Source organism: Morus notabilis, unplaced genomic scaffold, assembly GCF_000414095.1.
Source record: "Morus notabilis unplaced genomic scaffold, ASM41409v2 Scaffold109, whole genome shotgun sequence".
Taxonomy (NCBI): Eukaryota; Viridiplantae; Streptophyta; class Magnoliopsida; order Rosales; family Moraceae; genus Morus; species Morus notabilis.
This window is the reverse complement of record NW_010363046.1, coordinates 42,640-55,010: the sequence shown is the minus strand read 5'-3', so window position 1 is coordinate 55,010 and position 12,371 is coordinate 42,640. Positions and strand designations below refer to the sequence as shown.

Below are 12,371 nucleotides of genomic sequence, written 5' to 3'. Positions count from 1 at the left end.
GGGATGGGGGCCTCGGGCATTAGGGCCTGCGGGGTTGCGGGCCAGGGGATTGAGCCTTAGGGCCTGCGTCCTTGACAATGCTGATTTGACTTTCATAATTTACTTCAAGGAAATGCATAAGTTTGCCTTATGGATCTTGTGTTTTGCATTTTATAATTTTTAGTGGCCACTAAAGATTGCTTTATTTGTTTATGTGTTCAACAGACACATAAGTAGGCGAAACGTGCATGTAAGGATCTCCTGAAGAACTCTGAGCTCTACTACGAAGCGTTTGCTAGTAGGCGTGCCCGCGGTGCATTTGAAGAGAGTTTGGAAGAGAATGATGAGGAAGGTGACTTTTCTGAGCCGCTTGTAGGGGAGCATGATGTTGATGGCAACAATTCGCAACATTTGGAAGGTGAGGAAGCATTTGTCAACACAATGAGAGGGGCTTTAAAATCATCAACCCGTCCCCTAAACATGGCCTCGTCATCTCAACATATAACGAAGCGCAATAGTGGAGCCCGAGGTGTGGATCCAGAGGCAAAATCTATTTTAAAAAGTATTGCAACTACGCTGAATCTGCGTCAGAGTAGTCGAGGTACAAGTTCAGGTGCTTCTCAACGTGTGGAATCCCAGCAATCAACCTTCCAAAAGTGTCATGCAGTAATTAGTGAGATGTTATTGGACAATGAACAGACAGTGTTGTTCATAGAGTATATAAATTGTAACCCAAACTGTCAAGAGATGTTCTTGGGCATGAATGATGAACAAAGGCTGTGCTACGCTTTGAAAACATTGAAAACCATAGCAAATAATCCAGGACCCAACGTTCAGCAACAATATCCATATTATATGAACCAGGGTCCACCGTATGTGGTTCGTCTGCACATTTTCGCCCACCCGTCCAAAACTTCATACAACAGCAGTCTCCTTTTCCCCCAGTCCCCTCTAACCTTAACCCACCACAACCTTCTTTCCAACAGTGCATTCCTACTGGCCAACAACCCCTTCCTAACTACCAAAATTTCTCACCATTCTTCGTGAACCCCCACCTGGCCCCTTTGGAGGAATCGGAAGTGATGAGATTTAACTTGAGTGTTCGTTTTCCCAGCGTTATTTCCTTTTCCATTTGATTGTGATGTATTGTCTTTGTTTCTTCTTTGACACGATTGTTTCTCATTTCAATTTGACATTGGCTTTAGCTAGCGAGTTCAGTTTGTGAGTGTGTTTGTTGTAACGTTGTAGACTTGGATTTGGAACTATGATTTTATATTATGCATTGTTGTTCATTGAGGCAATCTGTAATATATACATTGTTCATGCTTATCATTTCAAATATTGTTTTGTATATTGTGGATTGTATTGGCAGACAGGATGTGGAGTGGCAGACCATCAAACGCGGGAAACAATGGTCCACCGGAAGATGACTCTGATGATGACTACATTCTTGGAGCAGCCTCTGCTGTAGTATTCTATACGGCGTACTTGGAACATCCACTTCCGACTCCTAAGAATAATAGCCACTACACAGATACGCAGCGTCTAAGTGATTTGTTAAATGGACACGAGATAGTAATATACAATAAGATTAGGATGGGCAGCGATTGCTTCAGGCGATTGAGTTGGTTACTCGAACAAAAGAATTTATTGAGTACAAGAAATATGAGCGTTGATGAACAATTGATCATTTTCTTGACAATTGTTTGTCAAAGCGAAAGCAATAGAAAGACACAACATCAATGGCAACACTCGGGGGCTACAATTTCAAAGTACTTCATGGTAGTGTTGAATGCCATATTTCGCTTGCGCCATGATTTTATTAAGCCGCCTGACTTTAACCGCATCGATCCACTTATTGAGGCAAGTGGGAACAAGTACAGACCTTGGTTCGATGTAAGGCATACCTCTCCATTTGTTTCTTGTTCGTATTTAACATTATGATGACACAATATTTTGAGATTCATAATAACGTTTATTCTATTTGTCGCATAACTGTGTTGGCGCGCTCGACGGGACGCACGTTCCATGTGTACTGCCGCCAGAAAATGTAGAGGTCTGGAGAAATAAGAAGGGATTCAACTCACAAAATGTTTTGGGAGTGTGTTCCTTCGACATGAAGTTCACGTATATGCTTGCCGGGTGGGAGGGTTCCGCACACAACGCACAAGTTCTTGAATCAGCACTTGAAACGCGAGAGAAGAAATTCCCTGTCCCTCCACCAGGTACACACAAATCCTAAAATGGGTAATAGTTCGACTTTGAATCTGTGTAGGTTTAAAAAGTTTGTACAAGTATGCTAAAACAGTTTTTGTTCCCACCATGTAGGAAAATTTTACTTAGTAGACTCTAGTTACGCAAACACAGGTTGTTTCTTAGCTCCTTATCGCGGTTCTACGTACCACTTGCAAGAATATAGGGCACGTTGAGGTCGACTTCGAACTGAGTGGGAGTTATTTAACTACACACATTCATCGCTGAGGAATTGTATCGAGCGGACGTTCGAGGTGTGGAAAGCGAGGTTCCGCATTCTAAAGATAATCAATAATTACCCAATGAAGAAACAAGCGAGAATACATATTACTTGCGCTGTGATACATAACTTCATACGCATGTATCAACATGATGACAGCTTCATAAATCAATACTTACAAGATGGGGATGTCAATCGCTAAATAAACACGTATTAGTTACCATGTATGAAATATTTGTTTTGTAACAGGTAGATCGAGTCATTTGAGGCAATGTCTATTTTCTCATTTTTTTTTCTATTTTCGGAATTTTTGTTTTGGTTGTGACAGGTAATTTCCTCGTTCATTAATTAGTTACATGTATTTACCTATGAATATGACATTTTAAAAAAAATTAGAAACGTGGAATGTTCTTCAATTTGAATAACGGAAGTTATTTTTTTCCTTCATTTTATCATATAAATGGAAGAGAATTGAGATGGTAGTTGGAATAATGAATCTGTGAAATGAACACATCACAGCTCGAATTATGGGTCAAACTTGTAGCTGAAATGGACTCCTAAAACACTAACTCCAATTCCAATTTCAATTCCAATCAAGATTCTAACTCTAACCATAACTTTGACTCAAATTGTAAAACTTGGATTGGTGAAGTGAACACACCCTAGTTTATCTTATCCTTTAGAAGGGATAATTAGTTTCCTAGTTTATGGCTTATCAGTAGCTTTCCTTACTTCCTATATATATTCACATACTCTTTTAATAAAATAAGTAATATTGATTATTGTTCTCAAAACTGTTATGGTATCAGATGACTGTCCATAAGCTAAATGGCAGTAATTATTTAGAGTAGGCTCAGTCCGTTAAACTGGCCATTGACGGCAGACGAAAACTCGGCTATTTAACCAGCGAAGTGAAGCAACCAGTAGCAGGGGATCCGAACCTGAAAACATGGAGGTCAGAGAACTCCTTGACGATTGCGTGGCTCATCAATTCCATGGAACCAGCCATTGGAAAGCCACATCTATTCCTGCCCACAGCCAAAGATGTCTGGGAAGCAGTCCGTGACATGTATTCGGATGTGGAAAATTCATCCCAAATTTTCGAATTAAAAACGAAGCTTTGGAAGTCCAGACAAGGAGACCGCGACGTTACATCTTATTATAATGAGATTGTACCACTTTGGCAGGAATTGGATCTTTGCTATGAAGATGAATGAGACTGTCCAACTGACAGTGTTCGCCATAAGAAAAGAGAGGAGAATGATCGAGTATATGTGTTTCTTGCAGGTCTTAATCAAGAATTAGATGAAGTATGAGGCCGAATCCTAGGAAGGAAACCACTACCTTCCATCGGGGAAGTTTTCTCTGAAGTAAGAAGAGAGGAAACCAGGCGCAAAGTAACGCTGAAGACTTTTCAACCTAAAAATAGTCCTGAGGTTGAGAGTTCGGCTTTAGTGTCAAAAGGAAGTGACTCAAATGGAGAAAAGAAGAAGAAGCCCTGGTGTGACCACTGTAAAAAACCGTGGCATACCAAAGAGACTTGCTGGAAACTCCATGGGAAACCACCTCATAGTCAAAAGAAGAGAAACGGAGGAGAAAATAAAGCCTTACAAACCGTGAATGAAGACTCTCAAGGGCAGTAAATCACCTCAGAGGCATCTCCCTTCACCAAGGAACAACTAAACCACCTATTTCAATCTCCACAGTTCTCAGTAAACTCTTCCTGCTCTTTGGCCCAAAAGGGTAACTATCTTACCATAGCCTTTTCTTGTGAAAAATTTAATCCATCTCATTCATGGATTATTGACTCAGGTGCAACCGATCATATGACCGGTTCTTCAAAATTATTTTCATCGTATAACCCTTGTGCAGACAATAAGAAAATTAAAATTGCAGATGGGTCATTGTCAGTAATAGCTGGAACAGGGTCAATTGTTATCTCTACTTCTCTTACCCTCCAAAATGTTCTTCATGTTCCTAATCTCTCATGCAACTTATTATCCATTAGTAAAATAACCAGTGACCTTAAGTGCCAAGTTAACTTCTTTCAATCTTATTGTGAGTTTCAGGAACTAACCACAGGGAGGATGATTGGCAGTGCTAGAGAAATTAGAGGACTTTATTTCTTTGAAGATGGACCAAGTTGAAAAAGGCCAGTACAAAGTACATGTTATGGAATTGTCTCTATTACTAGTGATGAAGAAATGTTATGGTACTATAGACTAGGCCATCTGAATTTTTATTATTTAAAAAGATTATTTCCAGTTTTGTTTAGAAATAAAAATCCATCTTTGTTTCAATGTGAAGTATGTGAATTGGCTAAGCATCATCGTTATACTTTTTCCTTAAAACCCTATCAACCCTCAGAACCTTTTGTGCTCATCCATAGTGATGTTTGGGGACCTTCTAGGATTTTAACACCCTCGGGAAAAAGGTGGTTTGTCACGTTCATAGATGATCACACTAGAGTAAGCTGGGTATATTTGTTGAGGGATAAGTCTTAAGTTGAAAATGTGTTTAAAAATTTTTACTCCATGGTTTTAACTCAATTTCAAACAAAGATTCAAATTTTACTAACGGATAATGGGAAAGAATATTTCAATAAAATTTTAGCATCTTTTTTCTTGAAAAAAGGTATTGTTCATCAGAGTTCTTGTAATGATGCTCCTCAACAGAATGGTGTGGCTGAACGAAAAAGCCAACACCATTTATAAGTTGCAAGGGCCTTACTATTTAAAAATAATGTCCCTAAGTATCTTTGGGGGGAAGCCATTTTGACAGCCACTTATTTAATAAATCGGATGCCTCCTAGGGTTCTACGTTTTCAAACACCATTAAATATTTTCAAAACTAATTACCCTACATCCAGACTTACTTCTACACTCCCTTTGAAAATCTTTGGATGTATTGTTTTTACACATAATCATGAGCATAATCGAGGGAAACTTGATCCTAGGGCTAGAAAATGTGTTTTTGTGGAATATGCCCAGACTCAAAAAGGATATAAATGCTATGATCTTATTTCTAAAAAAAATGTTTATCACCATGGATGTAACCTTTTTTGAAAATAAATCTTTCTTTGAATACCATCTACAGGAGGGGAGAAAAAAGGAAGATGAGGATGATGATACTCTTGATGTTTTTCAAATAAACCCGGATTCAAACTTGAATTTAGAAACCACTGTTACAAAATCTGGTACAAATCCGGATGAGGAAAAGCAGACTTTAGAATCCAAATTTGTACCAGAATTTCCTGACCAAGACCAGGCTGTACATGAAACATGGGCTGAAAATATTTCGGACCAGACATCCCTAGTGCCATCACCCAAATTAAATCTCACTGGTGAAAAGAATGGGACCAAAACAGGTACCAACATACTGACCTATTCAAGGAGAAAATCTTCAAAGGAAAAAGGTCCTATCTCTTTACACAACCATGAATCCGAACCAAGGGAGGAACCTAAACAGTCCGAAATTCCAGGTAACAATCAAACTGAGTTCGTCCCAAAAGTTCAATCTAATCCTGAGTCTTGTAATGATCTTGATGTCCCTATTGCTGCCCGGAAGGGCATTCGTTCCTACACTAGGCACCCCATGTCTAACTATATTTCCTATGAAAAGTTGTCTCCTAATTTCTTAGCCTTTACTTCACAACTTTCTTCTGTGGAAATTCCAAAAAGTGTACAAGAAACTTTACAGGTTCCCGAGTGGAGGAAGGCTGTCTATGAGGAGATGAGGGCTCTAGAGAAGAATCAAACATGGGAAGTGACGGATCTGCCACGTGGAAAAAGGACTATGGGCTGCAAGTGGGTCTTTACAATCAAATATAACTCGGATGGAACTCTTGAACGATACAAGGCTCGCTTGGTGGCCAAAGGTTTTACACAAACCTATAGCATTGACTATCTTGAGACCTTTGCCCCAGTAGCCAAGTTAAATACAGTGAGAGTACTTCTCTCAATTGTAGCAAACTTTGGTTGGCCTCTTCAGCAGTTAGATGTAAAGAATGCGTTCCTGAATGGAGACTTGAAGGAAGAAGTGTACATGGCCTCTTCACCTGGGTTTGAAGAGAAGTTTGACTCCAAAGTTTGCAAACTAAAAAAGCCCTTTATATGGACTCAAACAATCTCCGAGGACATGGTTTGAAAAATTTACTCATTCGGTGAAAAATCAGGGATATGTCCAAGCTCAAAGTGATCACACCATGTTTATGAAACACTCCATGGATGGTAAAGTGGCAGTCTTAATAGTGTATGTAGATGATATTATTCTCACTGGTAATGATGTCGCAGAGATGGAGCAATTAAAGAGAAGATTAGCCTCAGAATTCGAGATCAAAGACTTGGGAACCCTGAAATACTTTCTAGGAATTGAGGTTGCCATATCAAGAAAAGGGATTGTTGTCTCGCAAAGAAAATATGTGCTAGATCTTCTCAAAGAGACTGGGATGAGCGGATGTAAGCCTGCAGATACTCCCATAGATCTGAACCAAAAATTAGGTGATTGCAAGGATGGAGCACCAGTTGACACAGCTCGGTACTAGAAGTTAGTGGGAAAGCTGATTTATTTATCCCACACCCGACCTGACATAGCCTTTGCAGTAAGTGTTGTGAGTCAGTTTATGCACTCTCTTTGTAAAGAACATCTTGAAGGAGTATATCAAATTTTAAGATACCTTAAAGGTACACCGGGAAAAGGATTGTTGTTTAAGAAAGGCGAAGAAAAGACTATTGAGGTTTACACTGATGCAGACTGGACAAGTTCCATTACAAATAGGAGGTCTACATCCGGTTATTGCACTTTTGTATGGGGTAATTTGGTTACATGGAGGAGCAAAAAGCAGAATGTAGTTGCCCGGAGTAGCGCAGAAGCTGAATACTGAGCCATGGCACATGGAGTATGTGAGATATTGTGGATCAAGCGGATTCTTGACGAACTTAGAAGACCAATTGAGATGCCAATGAAGTTGATTGTGACAACAAAGCTGCAATTAGTATTGCTCACAATCCTGTGCAGCATGATCGAACCAAGCATGTTGAGATCGATCGTCATTTTATAAAGGGGAAGCTGGAGGCTGGAACAATCTGTATGCCATTTGTTCCTTCAACGCAACAAATAGCTGATATTCTTACCAAGGGACTCTTCAGACCGAACTTCGAGTTTCTCACGAGCAAGTTGGGCATGTTGAACATCTATGCACCAACTTGAGGAGGGGTGTCAATTATGATCAATTTTATCTTCTACTTATTAGGGATAATTATTAGGAGTGTTATCTTTTAATAAGAGATTTGAATTAATATTCAAATCTTATAGCTTATCTTATTAGTTTATCTTATCCTTTAGAAGGAATAATTAGTTTCCTAGTTTATGGCTTATCAGTAGCTTTCCTTACTTCCTATATATATTCACATACTCTTTAATAAAATAAGTAATATTGATTATTCTTCTCAAAACTGTTAATAACTTTACTGCAAATTCATGATGACGTTAGCCCTAGTTCTACTTATGATTATGAGAGCTTTACAGGACTGGCCACATACCTTACATGATGAGGCTACCAGATTCCCTTGATGATTACAACATAGAGAGAAAAGTTCGTTACCATGACCATAGAGTTTGTGAGACTCTGGCCATAGTGTATGCCATGCCAGTTGATCTTCAATAGGAGGTTCAGTTAACACTACTGGGACCGCATCAGGAATAGTTTCAAGTGTGTCTAGGTTCTCATTACCAATCCTGCTTGGGGTCTCCTGCTTAGCTGCATGAAAAAGGCCGCTAACTTATTCGCAATTTTCACCAACTGATATATGTTCTTAGAACATAATAGATGAGCTTCAATGCACAGGGAACTGAAAACCTGTAACTTTCCACACGAGCAAGTGGGGTAGAAAGTAGATTGTGTGCGAGTTGAGAGAGTGACTCACCTTGCACATAGATAGGCTTCTGTGATAGTCCAAGGGCAGACATGTTCGCACCCAAAACCTGAACACCTGTTTGGAGATCTTCAAAAACACTATCTTGTGACACGGCATGATTCAACGTCTTTAGAAAAGACAAAGTAGCTTCAAATACCCTGGCAACTTTTTCATCGGCTCCACTGACATATCGATGGTTCCCCTTTCCTTGGATAATGGTAACACAGTTAATGTCATGACCATGGACTTGAGGGCGAGCAATTTCATGCCAAGCATCCCCATTACTAAGAGAAGCTTCATTTTGCCAAGGAGCAAAAATTCGAGTTGTCTGCACATTTCAACAGGGTCATGAGTTTACTAGATATACATAATTTTATCTAGAATCTAAAAAGAAAAATGCAAACACTAACACATAAAGAAATTTCTCTACCACGAATCGAATATTTACCTGGTCGTGACTAACGGACAACAAGTATTCACCCAACCTAGCCCATGAAATATCTGTTACTGCTGCAAAATGTCCAGATGGAACTTTTTGTGGCTGCCAATTATCAGAGTCAACACCAATATTTTTCCAGATATGGAACGATCCACCATATCCATGTGCTAAAATTGCATCTCCATTTGAGCTCCAGTGACCCCCATAAAACCCCAGTGCACAATGACTTAATTCCCCAACAGTAACAACATTCATCCAGATGCCAGAAGTTCTTTCTGGTTGCCAGATCATCATTGTCTTGTCCATCGATGCGGATAAGATGCTTTGGGGTTGGTAGTACGAAACTCCTTCTCCAGATGCAGAAGAAGGGGGTTGCCATTCAACCGAATATACCCAATCCTCATGTCCAATTAGCAGAGACTCCAAAGATACTTGATATGAGGATGTCCCAGCAACAAGTACAGGGCCTTTTATATAAGATGCTAAACTATTTTCTTCTTTTGTGTCTCCACGTAGTGCAACCTTCCATATCCGAATGCCTCTGTCCTGAGAAGAACTTACAAGGAGAATAGTTTCTGTCGTGTCATCAATATGTATAGGCAACGAGAAATCCAGACATCGGATCCAATCTGTATGCCCTTTCAACTCACAAGCATGAACAAACTGAGAGGAACCAATGAGAAAAAGAAAGTCAAAAAATAAAAATCTGCATAAAAGATGGAGAAAAGTTAGGTTGATTTGTTCGTGGCTACATACCTGTCCAGTTCTCTCACCGCAATAAAGATGTATTTTACTATCCAATCCTCCCATTGCCAAGACTATACGTCCATTACTTCCAGGCAGCTCCGCCAATGAGAGTGCTACCATAGGTTTTGAACCAATAGAGATAGAGTTCAGACACGACAATTTACATTCACCTGAAACAACCAGCATTTAGTTTGATTTGCTCCGGATTCAGTGAAAAATAAATAGCCGCGTAAGAAAAAACTCATTTATCCTTAATAGATACTGTCGAAGAAGTATAGGCAGGGAAAAAAAATAAGAAAAAAAATAAAAAGTTAAAAACCACAGATAACAATCAAAATACGGAACACGGGTACATGATCATCATTTCTTTTGGAACAAAGTGTCACTTTGGTGCAAAAGCTCAGCCAAATTAAAGCAGTAAAACTTATTACTTTCTTAGATTAATATCGAATGGCCTGGCTACATGCACAGCAGCGTTGAGGTCAATGCAATACTAAATCCAAAAGGCATAAAAGAGAAACAGTTCTTGCTGATGCAAGAGAAAACTTGGCTAACCTCCACTAGTAGATGGAAAAGCCACCTCCCATATGTAAGTTGTACCATCCGAAGATGTTGATGCGAAGATTGCTTCAGTTTCAGAAACCATAATTGCACTAATGCACGTGACACCTTTCTTGTGTGATTCTGGTACTTGTAATACATGCCTCCACTGCAAGCAAACATAAAGAGAGAATAAAATGAAGCCACTAATAAATTATATATTGGGATATTTATAGTTTCATGCCTTGCATTTTGAGTTTATCAAAAAAGTATACCATGTATTTTGTATGGTCTCAAGATTATACCTTCGAATTAAAGTTGTACCTTTAATGGGTCAACAGCTGATTTTGACCCCTAATTGATGAATTTACCCTTTGTACCTTATGGGATAACCACTAATCCAACACTACTTGGCAAATTTATCCTTTGCAGCTTAGCTTTGAAAATATAACTTTTACGATTCTTTCCTTTGTTTTTATTTTTACCATAACCTCAAATTGGAAACGGGTTCCAAGTATCTATAAGCATTACGCTACAAGGTGAAAATTCATCAATTTAGGGGGATCAAAAATCAATTGCTGACCCTGAAATGGTGTAAATTGACATAAATTCAAAATTCACAGGTACACTTTTGAATATGTCCAAAATACATCTTGTGTACTTTTGATGACTAAAAATGCATGGTATAAAATAGTGAATAACACTTATACATTTCAACATGTTCAGCAATCTTTTACACCCTATTTTCAGAGAAAGAAAGAAAATCCAAAAATACCTTTCCTTCAAGAACAGATAATTCCCACAAAATAATGGCGCCTTCAGCATCTCCAGAAAGCAGGTAATGCCGCTCAAAGTGTTTAGCTGTTGATAAACAGAAAATTCTCATTAAAAAACCAGCAAGTATTCACCAACTATCAACAAATCAATTTTTCTTATTTTGTTTTCCCATTTTCAAATCCTTACTAACGAACTACTTAACCTATTATGCCTAAGTGTTATTCTCAATTTGGATATTAATAAGAAGCAAAACTTTGAGAATAATATTCGCATTCCATGTTCTTTTCTTTTCTCTTCTTTCAAATTCTCTTTACTTCTCAGCTCATGAAACAGAGTAAGCAAAAACCATTAACACACAAATAACAAATTCAAGCAACAGCTTCCAAAAACGAAGGACTAAAAACGAAAAGCAAAAAAAAAAAAAAAAAAAAGAAACCTTTAAAAGCAAACTTAGCACTTGGAAGCCAGTGAGTGCAGTTCACGGAAGCCTTGTGACCCGGAAGCGTAGTCAAAATCTGAGCACTCTGCAATTCGAGAGGGAAAAAAAAAAGGGAAAAATTTTGATGGAGAAATTCAGCGAGAAACCATGGTAGAGAATAATAAAAGAAGATTTGAAGAAGAAAAGGAGGGACCTTGGGGCAGAAAATGGCGACGGCGTTTTGAGAGCCGAAAGCCGCGAAATCAGAGGCGCCATAAGAGACGTTATTGACTATTCTGTTGCATCCTGCTCCGATGAACGCTCTCTTTACTTCCACGCTGCCGTCTCCGCCGCCGCTGGTACCCATTTCGCTGTGAACTTTCATTTACTGAACTCCTTTTGTTTTTCTCCTAGTAGAAAGAAGCCGACGGGGATAATTTTTTTGGGCTTCTGGAAATTGGGTCACTAGTTGGACTGGGCTCAAAGTGAATAATTTGAGGACAAATTATGGGCCTTGTATGATGCCTAGGCCCAATCTTTCCCGTCCAAGGATTACATGGAAGGAAAATAGTAGAGAATAAGTCAATACGATAAACTTAAGTATATAGGCCAATTTTTAGTTATAAAATTTAATATGTCATAATTTTTGAATTTTTAAATTTACTCTTTTTTTTCCTTTTTCTTTCGATCCTTTCTGTGTCTCTCTCTTAACTGTACCTGCAGCGCTCTCTCTCTCTAGCTTCACGCAGATCTTTACCGGCGCGGATCCTCTGTAACTGCGCTCGGATTTGCTCTCTCATCGGTGGATCAATTTTTTGTTGGTCGTTTGTTCTCTTTCTCATTGGATTTGCTCTTCTCCGGTCGCTTTGAGCAGATGTTCCGGTGATTTTTACCGAATAGCAGGTTTGTGCATTCTTCGTTTCTAGTTTTATTTTTGTTGTATTTTCATTTTCACATTTTAAATTATTTTGGTTTGCTCTCTCTCTTTGTCCATTAATCTTGTGTTTTTTGCTGTTTTCCGGTCATTTTTTGAGCAGGTCCTCCGGTGATTTTTACCGAACAACAGGTTTGTGCATTCTTCGT

At 38.9% G+C, this 12,371-nt stretch overlaps 1 protein-coding gene across 2 annotated transcripts in view; it reads right to left on the bottom strand.

Annotated features, from left to right (window-relative positions):
* The window catches only part of LOC21400330 (elongator complex protein 2), a 16,597-nt gene extending 4,926 nt beyond the window's left edge, over nucleotides 1-11,671 (bottom strand). For both annotated transcript variants that reach the window (XM_024169082.1, XM_024169083.1), the window contains exons 1-8: nucleotides 11,503-11,671; nucleotides 11,307-11,394; nucleotides 10,869-10,954; nucleotides 10,109-10,262; nucleotides 9,563-9,723; nucleotides 8,816-9,469; nucleotides 8,377-8,695; nucleotides 7,993-8,210 (exon numbers count right to left, since the gene is read on the bottom strand). In XM_024169082.1, coding sequence (XP_024024850.1) covers nucleotides 7,993-8,210; nucleotides 8,377-8,695; nucleotides 8,816-9,469; nucleotides 9,563-9,723; nucleotides 10,109-10,262; nucleotides 10,869-10,954; nucleotides 11,307-11,394; nucleotides 11,503-11,655 — 1,833 coding nt within the window. In that variant the 5' untranslated portion in view covers nucleotides 11,656-11,671. The remainder of the gene's footprint in view (nucleotides 1-7,992; nucleotides 8,211-8,376; nucleotides 8,696-8,815; nucleotides 9,470-9,562; nucleotides 9,724-10,108; nucleotides 10,263-10,868; nucleotides 10,955-11,306; nucleotides 11,395-11,502) is intronic.
* Between the last annotated feature and the right edge of the window lie 700 nt (nucleotides 11,672-12,371).